At 43.8% G+C, this 12795-nt stretch overlaps 1 protein-coding gene across 1 annotated transcript in view; it reads right to left on the minus strand.

The window, feature by feature from the left end:
* Positions 1–981: 981 nt before the first annotated feature.
* LOC144819731 (uncharacterized) overlaps positions 982–12795 on the minus strand; it is a 159490-nt gene continuing 147676 nt past the window's right edge. Inside the window, exon 3 of the mRNA XM_078677501.1 lies at positions 982–3560. Within this exon, the coding sequence (XP_078533627.1) occupies positions 1793–3560 (1768 nt within the window). The 3' untranslated portion in view covers positions 982–1792. The remainder of the gene's footprint in view (positions 3561–12795) is intronic.

Below are 12795 nucleotides of genomic sequence, written 5' to 3' on the forward strand. Positions count from 1 at the left end.
TTTCAAGCATTTGTCCCAGGGGAATCCGGCCATCAAAGTATTTGTGTCCATGGAGCTACTGGTTGGTACTCACCAGTCTGCTCGTTCTGACCTAATCGCACGTCTTCCTTTTCTGTCAAGAAAGTTGCCGATGATGACAGAACGAGCAAACTGGTGAGTACCAACCAGTAGCTCCATGGATGGTGCTTACGTGAGGCACTTTCTGACTTCTCTCACATTTTTTCGTTGGTGGGTGTGAGATTAGCTCTGGATGGTTGATAATTTTTAAATGAGGAACACTTAGAGGTAGGCATGACTAGACAACTCCGCATAGCCATACCTAGGAGTAGATAATACCCATTTTATATAAGCTATAAAGATTACATTGTGTTCCGTGTAACAAGGTTATTTTTGTATGAATTCTTTGAGTGGAGGGCCACGTAGTTACATTCCCTCTTTGCTCCTTATTTTTCCACCGCATATTTACGAGCCCCTATCACCACAGGAACGCCACTTTTTCCGACATTTCTGTTGCAATAGGGGTTTCGCTTTATTCACAAGGCGGTGTTCAGTCACTTAACGTGGCTTAAAGCTGCCTTCAGGCTATACGTAGCGTGAAAGGGGGGGGGCAATGGGAATTGCGGTGGGCGTACCATCGCAACACCCATTGATTTTTGATGCTGCTCCATATTTACAAGGGTTGCGTAAATATGGGGCAGCGCCCAAAATGAAGACCAGGGAAAACCTGGTTGTAACATGGTGAAACAAGGAGAAATTACATATTTCTCCTCATTTTTGTTTTTTTCTATGTGAGCTGCATTGTGCAGCACACATAGAAGTTACATTAAGCCATTACTGATTGCGTATGTGCAGGAAGGGACACATTCCAGCACATGAAACATGTTCTTTCACTCTTAACAGCAGTGTAAAAACACATGCAGTTTTTACCATAAGACCATAATGCCAAATATAGCCGTTTCTGTTCTCTTTAACAATGTAATTGTTGGGTTCTTCCATTCCAGTTTTGCTCCTCCAAAGTTCTTTGCTTGAGGGTGCGTACAGAAAGCCTACTGTTTAAATTCAGACATATTTAAAGGAAACGATTCAGTAAGAGGGGCAAGGAACCTCTCCAAATAAATTAGACATATAAAGATACTACGCTATTCAAAGCCTGGCAATTTCAAAGAATACATCTTTTATTACACAACTTAGGGCATTATTAAACTCTCTTAATTCTAACATTGATTTCTAAAGGATTTTCTGGCCTCTTCTGCCTGGTTCTTCCAGTCCAGCCATTCCAAGCTTGGTAGTGCATGCTCCTACTGGCCTTTTGGCATATGAATGTCATGCTTTTCAGAGCTTGTTACTCCCGGGTGTCTTGCTTTTCCCGGGCACTGAAATTCAATAAAGGCCTTTTGTTATGAACAGCATAGATTTGGAGACCCTTGCAAGGCTGAAATTTGGGGCTATTGTAAACCTGTAGTTGCAAACCAAGAGGTTCCTGCTGACTCTGGTGAGATTTTGGGATTAATTACGATTCTGAATACTACTGTTCAGAGGCGTTTGGGTTGTTGTTGTTCTGTGCTTCTGGGGAAAGATGTTACCTGGAAAATTGATGTTCTGGGCCCCAAGTCTTATTAGAAAACTTCAGTTCATTCCTTGTTCCTACTACCCATTGTTCTTGACTTGGTGGGTTCTGGCTGCTCCCATGTTTTGGGTGTTGCAGTGTCCCTATGAATCTTGTTTTTTTAAGTACAGCAAATGAATGGAATCATGCTGCTAGGGGGTATGTATTTTGAATGTGATTGTGATTTTACATACGTGCCTCCTTTTTGGGATGCCACTGTACCCCACATTTGTTAGTATTCAGGAGCGGCAGATCCTCTTTTGATAACACACCATTGATGACTTGTTGACATTTTGTTCCTTTACCTTTCTTCAAAATCAGCTCTAGATAATGCATTCTAATAGGGCGTATAAGCCTGTGCCTATTTTGTACCCAAAACGATCCTTTTTTACAAATTTCAGTGTTGAGATTTAAATTCCTAATTTCCAGGCCCACCTGCTCTTTAGGTCTCTGAAGTTCTGAATCATTTGGACCACTGATGCCCTGAAATAATATTCCATCTGTTTCATCTGTGCTCTGTTCTTTTTGGTGTTGCAGCCTCTTGCACCCCGGCTCTTCAAACCCCAACAGCATATTGGAATCTTCTTCTTCAGGTTCTTGTAGCCCACTCTGGGGGTGCGATTGCAGGCCTTGTCGGCTTTCTTTATCTTGGTGTTTGAACCCTTGTTGCTCCTTCAGTCCCTTCTTCTTCTGGCCCTGGGGTTCCTCTGGGTCATCTTTTCTCGAATCGGGCATCTCTTTTTGGCTCTGTTGCCCTGTTCCCGGAGTCTCTTCAGAGCACGCCTCTTCTGCTGCGTTCATCTCTTTAGACCCCGACTCTTGTATGGCTTGTAAGACTTCTTGCACTGGGTTGTACAAGGATTGCAACTCCTGTAGGCTCGTTTCCTGGATTTGTGATACTTTACGACTTGTCTGTTGAAGGCGTTGGCGATTATTGGGACCTCTTTGTCTACAGGACATGTGTTGATAGCAGACCATGGCATCTTTGATTTTAAGTGCTGTTGATCTCCTTAGTGTCTGTCTTTGTCTTATCTTTTGTCTCTTTTTGGACTTTTTGTTCTTGATACTTCTGTTCCTTGAATCCGGTCGTCCCTTAGGACTCTTCACACCCACGACTTGCAAATCCTTGAAGACTTTATTTCCTGTCACACTTGTGACCTCAGATTCCTGCTCGTAATCAGGCTGTTCTGAGCTCGTCAGCTTTTCTGCCCCCGGCTGTTCTGGTCCTGGCCAATCCGCAGAGCCCTGTGATCCCGTCATTGGCCGCTCCACAGCATCCTGCTCTTCTTGGCCTTGAGGTTCCCCAGTATCGTGTCCTTCCCGGAAGCCCATCTTCACAGTTCCCTGCTTACATACAGAACTGTGACAGAAAATGCTCAAGTATAATGACAGGCAGACGAATGAACTGAGCATGTCCGTTTTCAAAGTGTGCAAAATGCAGAGGATGCCACAGAAAATGAACTCCCGGATAAGCTGTTTTCCCACTTTCTGCAGTTCCTTCTGAGCCTGATGTTTTTTATCTTGTGAACCATTTGAGGCAAGTTCTTGAGACACCTTAGTTGTACCATTGTGCCCTAGGCCTTCTGCCTCCACATAGCTGTTCTTTGGCAGGAGTGACATATCCTCGGGTTTAGGGTGTTCTGGACATTGTAGCTCCATAGAGTCTCTTTCTTCTAGGCCTGGGGGTTCCTTGTGAGCATGGTGTTCTGGGGCAAATGGTTCTTTGAAGTCCTCTTCTTCTAGGCCTCGAGGTTCCGTACGTTCATGACGTTTTGTGGCATCTGGCTCCATGGAGCCCCCTTCTTCTTGGCCTTGACTTCTAGTGCCTTCTTGTTGCTCATTCTCTTCCTTTTGACTCTGCTGCTCCACAATGCCTTGATCTGCTCTGGTTTCACCAATACCCTCTTCCTTTTCATAGTGCATCACTCTGTTCTTCACCGCTGACGCATGTTCCCTAGGAACAGAAAGTAAAATGAATGTAAACATATCATGGGCATATTTACACTGCAGCAGAATAAAAGTAGACCAAGTCCATGTGTATTCTAATTTTAAGAAATATGTAATCTATTTTGCTCAACTTACCAGATATGCACATTGCTGTTCAGTTTCCTTCGCACTTCTTTTCTATCAAATGTACTCTAATTACTCATAGTAATAAAAGAGCAGGGGTGTCTGTTTTTTTTTGGTCCCGTGCCCCATTCCATTGGCATGCCCTGGACGCCTCTGCTCCACTGTGTTTCAATGAACAGCGAAGATCATACAAAGGCTTGGTTACCTAGGAAACTACTATTACATACAACAAACTCGGTTGCTTAGGAAGTGGAGTTCAACAGCAGCATAATGGATTTGGACCAATCGGATTGAGAGATTCGTTTCCAATTGTCCATGGCCACACCCATTAAATTTAGAACATTAGCTATTCTTATACCGGAAATGGTTCCTTCTGTTCTCTTTGCTTTCCACAATTGTTTTTGGAAACCCATTAGAAGGTCGAATTCCTGTTTTCTTCGACAGTGAAATGGCTACATAGTGCCTTTATTACGAGTGCCCCGAAATTCCAGCTAGGCCAATTCGGGAATTACAAAACCCAATGAAACAATTTGCTTCCTGAGTTATTTACCAGAACATTTTTATCAGTCAAAGCAAGTGAAATGACCGGGCGACTTAGCGAAAATGGGGAAGAACCTATGTGGAAACACCGATTCTGCAAAAACATGAAATTAGGAATATTTTTGCTCCCCTGCCACTGGAAGCCCGAAAGTAAGGATCTGGATCCTGGGGTTGTGGAGGGCTGGGGAATACATGCCTAGTTTCCAGCACCCTAGTAATGGATCTCGCGAAATGATAAGAACTCCTAAAAAAAAAAAAACGTAAATTTGCTGTGTTTCACTATTAAATCTCTCATTCCAAAATAGAAATCTTACATGCATTCCTTCAATACACCATAATAATCACGTCATAAATATTTCTTTTGCGAGGAGAAATCAGTTGACATCGAATTGTGGTGCTTTATGGAAAGAGAGAACTAATGCTGGTCAGTAAATAAAAAAACATGCCCATTTGCACTTGCGTGATGATCTTTGCGCACACATCTGTCATCACACATGCACATGCGCACTAGCACAGCTGTCGCCAGACAATTATGTGAACACCCCTAGAGAGGGCTTTGGCTCCACCCACATGTTGAGAGCCAGGCGTACATGTTTTGATTGGGCAGAGGTTGTGTGCCTTTTAAAGCTTCACGTTATCGTACAACATTCCTTTATAGACAGACCTGTTGGCATTGGCAATGCGGGTTTTGTTTTTGGCCATGATGCACAGCAACAGGTAAAAGGCATTGGCAAAGCCAATATCTCCTAAAGGTAAAGATGAGACCTATTGACTTTGCCAATTTTTGTGGAGGCCACATCTCGTCAGTTTCTGTCTTAAACCATTTGTTCACCACCTTTAATTGTGTTGCTTGATAGTACCTGCTAAGGCGTGGAAGGGGCTCCACTCTTTGTGCCCTGCAAAAGTTTTACGAGAGCTCTATCTGGCACCTTTCCAGATAAATTGTGATATGGGTTGTTGAAGAAGGTTCTAGAGCTATATCTCTACCATTTTGAGTAAAGCCTAGGAAATGTACAAAATTCACTGGGGTATGTTCCTTTTTTAGGTCTAGCCTGCACTATCCGGTTTGTTAATGATCATCTTGGGGATATTAGGAAAGCTTCCTTGGGAATGCATTCCGCCCATTGCTTACCATTGGCTTTGTAGTTTATAACTCACGTTTGCTTACTTTCTGTTTGCTGGCTTTATTTACTTTAGGCTGTCCAGCCTGAGTTAGTCCCTTTCGTTGTCCAAGTCCTATTTACTGTATACTTCCACCAGTCTTCAATTCCTGTAAACAGACCTTTAAATGTTGATCTCATCTTGTCACATTTGCTGAGCATTCAAAGAGAGGTCAAGTGCCAAGCTATGCCCTACAGGGATCTTGGTGTTTATTTATTTCTCTCTGACTTCAAAGTGAGAGGGTTTATGTGACAATTGTGCTAGGTACTAAGGGTGTGCTCGAGGAAGGCTGCAAAGTGTGGTGGAAATAAATATTTTAAGATGTTCAAAACAAACTAATACAATAGGTGATGTTATTTCCACACATTATTGTTTGCGCGCTGTATATTTTTATCAGTAAAACTGTATCACTGTTCAAATGTAATGGTCATTTCAATTGAAGATGTGTTGTCTGTAATGGCAGTGCACTACCACACCATGCATAGTTCACTTTACACCGCTCTACACTATGGCACTCTGCTCTGATTCCCTGCACTCTACTCTACACCACTCCACTCTACGCCACTTCACTTTACGCTGCTCCACTCTACTCGAAGCAACTGCACTCTGTGCCACTGCACTCAATGCCAATGCACTCTACTCTGTATCACTCCACTCCATGCCAGTAAACTATATGCAAATCCACTCTATGCTACAGTAACATACTCTGCAAAACTGTGCTCTCTGCCACTTAACTTTATGCCCCTCTACCCTATGCCACTGCACTTTATGCCACTGCACCACTCTACACCAATGCACTGTATGCCACTACACTCAATTTATTTCAAAAGACCTTTATTCGAATTGCATAAAATTCATAAAAGCAACATACAATAAAACAGTCCCATAATCTCTTTACAAATCTATTTACAATAGTTAGAATTTCTTACAGCTCTCATACATCAAATATGGGCGGGCTTTCCATCATTTTACGTGCACGAGTTATCAATTTCAAAAAACTGCTGGTGCGAAAAACCAATTCATCAGTGTCAAGAGAAATCAACATTAGGTAAGAGTCCCTTAAAGAAAGGGGTCTACGTTTTCTAAAATATGATGATAAAAACCATTTATTATACTTTAAATAAAATTTACAGAAAAATGGGAAATGCAAATCATTTTGTGTACTTATCCCGTCACAAGGGCATGGTTTAAAATTTGATGTCTGATAGTAACCCAGAGGGAAACACAATTTTTTTTTTTACAGTACCCGCCCTTAGATGGAACAGCAACGATCTTTCCCAGTTGGTCATGGGGTGAGTAAGATATAATGGGAGTGATTGCCTAATCAAGTAATTCCCCATGTAAGTCACAACTGATGATTTGAGTAATTCCTTTCCCATTCTTTCGGAATTATAAAGTGCATATAGTGCCTGTTTTAACTCATTCTTGTCTTTAAGCTCTATTTTGGATGGGTCAGAGAAAAGGTCTCCCCTGCCCACAGCACGCAGGGTCTTAGAAACTCCCGCGAACCAGGGAATTGCTGAACCCTTTTCACAGCTAAGACAATCATTTATGATGTCCTGTGTTAGGGCAGCTGAGTTATTCTTCCAGATCCTGAGCCAGAACAAAGCTGGTCTAGACCTGATAAAATCACATACATAGGGCAGGTTTAGTTCATTTTGACAGATGAACTCAGAAGAAGAGATTGGGGCACCCAAGATCTTTCTACAGAAGCTTTTTTCTTCTATTTGGATCCTAAAACTGTTTCCCAAGCCCCAAACCTCAGCCCTGTATGTGACTACTGGAACACACTGTAATTTAAAAATTTTAAAAATGGCTTTAGAGGCACCTATTTTCTTTGGGCGGGGCAAACTCAAGATGGAATTGATGGCTTTTGAGAACTTGCCCGTGGAGTGGACCAAATGTCCACTCCACGAGCCGTTCGCAGCAAAAACCATCCCCAAATACGGGAATGTACTCACAGATTCCAACTTATCAGTCCCCGCATGTATAATGTTAAGCTTCCGTTTCCCTGGGCCACACGACATGATAAAAGATTTTTTTAAATTTACACGCAGATCTAGGGCCTCCATATATTGTACAAAATTTTTAACGAGTAGGCGGAGCACATTTGGGGTGCGGCCCATAAGGACCGCATCATCTGCGTATAAGAGGACCGGTAACGGTTGCCCCTTAATTATTAGCACGTCTGGAGTCACCTGTTTTAGGGAATTGGTTAGCCCATTGATATATATAATAAAAAGCAGGGGAGCGAGAACGCACCCCTGTCTAACCCCTCTTCCTACTTTAATAGGCCCACCCACCCCAATCCTAACTTGCGCTTTAAGGTCAGTATGGCCTCATCCAGTCCATAGTCCAAAATAATGGACCAGAGTTTAGATCTGTTGAGTAGATCGAAAGCAGATGAAAGATCCATAAATGCAAGATAAATAGGGGATGATCAAGCAATGTTATACTTGTCAATCACCAGTTTCAGGTTTAAACATTGCTCCACCGTGCCCACCCTGCTTCTAAACCCCATCTGACAGGGGTCCAACAATTCACAGTCTTCGTCCACTCCAACACCCTATTATAAAGAACTCGCCCCAAGATTTTTAAGGTGTTATCTAAGAGCGAAATTGGCCTATAATTGATCGGATCTGACCTATCGCCTTTTTTAAATATTGGGACGATTGTACTAGTGGACCAGGTATTGGGCATAGGCACTAAGGGCAAACTATTGAAAACATTGAGTAAGATTGGTGCCCAAAAATCAGGGCTCCACTTAATAACATCTATTGGAAGTCCATCAGGACCAGGAGCCTTGTTACCAAGGCTCTGTCTGATGGATATTTCTACCTCGTGGAGACCAATCTGCAGGCAGCGCAGTTGCCCGGGAACAAAACTTGTTGTCTTCTCAATTGGAATGGCGTATATTTTAGAGAAGTGGGCCTCCCAGGCACTGCGGGTTATGGTGCAACTGGTTGTGGTTAATTGTTTGCCCATCTCTCGCATTTTTCTGACGGCAATACAGAAGTCACTGCTTTCCTGATTTGCGCTTTCAACCAGTGACTCCCACTGCTCCGCCAGGAATGCGACTTTCCGCTCAGCAATTCTAGATTTATAATCTTTCCTAGCTACCTGTACCTCTGCTATGCATCTGGGTTTTCTAGTTAGAGCCCTACGCAGTGCCCTATTTGCAGCCGAGCAGGCGGAATTAAACCACCTTGGCTCTTTCTCTGTCTTTGGTAAAGGGACTGATAGGCGCGTTTTTATAACAGAACATAATTTGACAAAGTCCATGATTACCCTTAAACTGTTCCCATCAAAAGATAGGCAAGAGTTAATCAGGTGAGAATGTTCCTTTTTCACAATTTCTAGTATGGCACCACTATCGACTCCCCTCTATTTCAATCGCAAGCCATCTCCTGAAGGGGTGATGTCTCTTGCTCCGTGCAAGTTAGCATATACGGGGCTTGGGCCTAAGCGTAGGGTAACTATGAGAGGGTTATGGTCTCCAAATGATGTTTCCAACACTGTAGTCATTATTATTAGATCTATTAAATGAGGGGACATGAAAATAAAATCAATTGTCGAAAAGTAGTCTCTACCTTTAAAGGTAGGGACATGGTAATTTCTAGCAAAATGTCCTACTTTCAAAGCATTACTGAGAATATGCTCAGTTAACAAGTTATCTAATTCTAGGCCCCTTCGCTCAGCTAGGTCAAGTTGAGTTTTCCCCTTAGACTGGTTGTTCATCGTGATTTTCGCATTAAAATCCCCCCCAATGAGGATCCCTTTCTCCTCATCTGTATCTATATTTTGTTCCAAGTTTAATAGAACATTGGAGAGCTCTGTGAAATTTCTATTTGGGACAGAATTAAAATCATTATTATAAAAATGTATTGGGTAAATCCGGGTCTGTCTTTTGTATTCTAGGACCTGTATTTTCCAGTTTTTAGTTGGTAAATCCCTGATAATGCCACCAGCCGATATTTTGATCCCAATAAATAGGCCACCTACTGCACGACCAAAATCAGGCTTGGGTGCTGTCACGCTAAAACAATGGTAGCCCTCTATATACAAGTTTTCAGTGGCCCATGTCTCCTGAAACATGACAATATCTTTATCACCCAATAACTGTACCCATTGCGGGTCTGACAATCTTGAGTCCAACCCAGCAACGTTCCAGCTAAGGATTGTCAAGTCGGACTTACTAGTAGGAATAGCTGGTTTCCTCCTATCACCTCTATCTATGACTAACTCAACATTTGTCAGTATTGTATTCTCATTCCCTTGTGTTGCTATAAGTAAGGGAATTTGGTCATGCGCTACTGTTCCCTTAACTGGTTTGATTTGGGTGGGTGATGAATGTTCCCATTTTACACTTGCCTCCTGAAGTTTAATACTGCCCTTATGATTTCCCAGTCAATCTTGATCGTCCAGGTTTGAAAACACTTGTTCAAACCGATTGTACATTGGGATATTATATGTGTACCTCGCCTCGTCTCGGGGCATATTTTGATTATTCCTTGGGTTACTCATATCTCTTAGATTGTGCTGGGGAGGGATAGTAATTGGTGGGCGGGGCATTGGATACATTGGAAATGTCGCCTGATGACACGATTGGGGGTTATACCCAAAGTTAAAATTTGGATCCATTAAATTCCTATAAAAGTAACCTAGAGGGAGAAGAGTTGTATTAAACTCCCAAGGTGAAGGCAGTGGGGCGTTAGCAAGCGTATTCTGGGCCCAATGGGGGGATCTGAAGTTTGTAATTATGCAGTCCCCCTCAAATTTTTTCCTAAGCGGGCCCACCCATCCCACTCTTTGCATTAGGATAATCTGGTTTGCTTCTTCCATTGGGAAGTTGCAATTTGCAGACAACCAATGGAGGGTTTTATTTTTGAGGCTCGTGTGATTTTCCTCTTGATCCTTCCGTAATTTGGGGACATTAACTAAAACCACAATGTAGGCCCCGCATTTCGGGGGTAAACTGATACGAGACGGTACTTGTCTCTCTTTGATTACTGGAGTCTGACCCTCCTTATCTGCTGGGGGGTGCTTAGTGCCCTATTAATTTGACCAGCGGATGCCACTTTGCTATTATCTGAGGCTAGGTATACACCTCCTAAACTATTAGCCTTTGTCAGACTTGGTTTAGGTACCTGTTTCACTGGGGATTGGGTGCTTACTATGTTTTTGCTCGTACTTGGAGTTTGGGAGGGGGCTTTGTTACGGGCATCTGTTTTTGTATTAGTTATATTATTTTTGGCCTTGGTTCCAGTAATTGACCCTGGGTTGGTTTTTCTTGTTAGACTAAGCCCTGTGCTAAATTTCTAAATATCTCCCAGCCTCTTTTCAATATTTGAGATTTTTAAGCTAATGGGCCCTAATAAGGTAGAGAACAGGGTCTCCATTCTCCCCCAGAAACCTTCGTTCACCATCTCTGTTCTTGCCTCTGAGGTTTGGGTATCTATATCATTGGGCTGTCCCTCTCCCTTGTCCCCTTTCTGCCCTACTGGGTTATGTACCACCCTCCGTTGCTTACGCCCACCTTTGCCCCTTTGCTTGTTTATTGGTAACTCGTTAATAACGTGTTTCAGTTTACTCTTAGCCTTTTGCCCCCTGGTTTGTACTAATGGACTGTCAATGTTTTCCTTCTCCGTGTCTTCCAAATCAATACTTGGGCAAGCTTCTATGCCCTCTTGTTCTACCGAATCATCAACTATGAATGGGGGCGAGTCTTGGCTCATAATCATATTTGGTAACAACATGGTAGGAGTAGATGAGAGTCTGCTTCCTGTATCGGGATGGTCTGATGGCATCATATCCTGTATTGGGCAGTTCTCATTAGACTCGGCTCCAGGTAGCCCTGCATATGATGCGGCAAACAATGAGTCAAATGAAGTAGCCAGAACCATAGATGTGTTATCTGGGTGCATGAGCATAGGCACACTTGGGGGAAGCGATAGGCGTCTTTCAGTGTTCTCTATGGCTGTTACCACAACCCGATGGTCTTCTGCAACATTTTATCAATTGCAGTTAGGCTTGGTAATGGGGTAGTAGTAGTTGTTGTGGATGTTTTCTCCCTGTTTTTTGGCCCTAACACTACAGGTATTCTCTTCCCCATATTGTATGTGGTTCAAATACAGTCACAGAGAAAATAGGACAGTAGGTAACTCCCGTCAACAAGGGGACACAAAATACCACGTGGTCAAGAAATATAGATCCAGATTTATCACTGACCTGGTGGTCCAATGACTATATGATATGTCCTGCCAAGGGGGGTGGCCCAGCCCAGCCTTGGCCAGCCCCGGACAGCCACAGACGGCCCGCCCTTTGCCCGGGCTTTGCCCGGCACTGCCCGCGCGCGTCTGCGACACGGAGGGAGCTGCTGTTGTTTAAGTGCCTTCGGGCGCGCTGGGTCAGAAGTGGGCGGTGCTGGTCGCTGTGCAGGCTGAGAGCTGTAGTCTCCCCCCACAGCGGCCGTGCGATGTCACGAGCAACGGCGGCGGGGAAAACACACAGCGTCAGGGCCCCAGGAGCAAGTGTGGCAGCAAATGGTGCGGTAGGTCTGCTTTGCCCCTCACAGACTTTCAAATATCCCCGCTCCACCGAGGGAGCTGCCGCTGTTTAAGCGCCTCCGGGTGCGCTGGGGCGGAAGTGGGCGGTGCTGGTCGCTGTGCAGGCTGGGAGCTGTAGTTTCCCCCCACAGCGGCCGTGCGATGTCACGAGCAACGGCGGCGGGGGAAACACACAGCGTCAGGGCCCCAGAAGCAAGTGTGGCAGCAAATGGTGCGGTAGGTCTGCTTTGCCCCTCACAGACTTTCAAATGTCCCGCCACTACACTCTATGCCACTCCATTCCACTCTACGCCACTCCATGTCCCTGCACTCTACATCACTCTATTCTATGCCGTGATAAGGTGAATCTTGAATCCAGCCTACATGATTGCAGTATAATACAGGGGCTTGTGCAAGGGCACACTGCGTGCACTTTGAGCAGCCGCATAGCACTGATATCGGCAACCCTGCCCAGCACACATAGTTCACAGAAGAAATGAAATAAATTAGACAGCACTTGATTTGGTGTCTGTGTTGATGCTGTGTGTCTCGAGGTGTAGTGTATACTTTAAGTCCGAGAAGCCGGAGGAGCTGACATGCTTCTTTATATATCCTGCTTGTGCATGTAAATGTAAATGAGTTTTCTTTTGAGAAGGTGAAGTTGTTATCAAACTCGTTGCAGTCCAAGATCCTGGGATAGATAATAAGTGTATTTTTGTTTAACTTGTCTGTTAAAGTTTTGTGGTGTCAGTCTGTGAGGTACCATAGGCTGCACAATTACAATAGTGAACTAAGACTGTTGTGAGTAGATTAATAATGAGTGGTGTTCGTAGATCCTGTTGCTCAGAGGAGAAAACGCATTAGTCGGGGTGA

Source organism: Lissotriton helveticus, chromosome 2_1 (genome assembly GCF_964261635.1).
Source record: "Lissotriton helveticus chromosome 2_1, aLisHel1.1, whole genome shotgun sequence".
NCBI classification, from domain to species: Eukaryota; Metazoa; Chordata; class Amphibia; order Caudata; family Salamandridae; genus Lissotriton; species Lissotriton helveticus.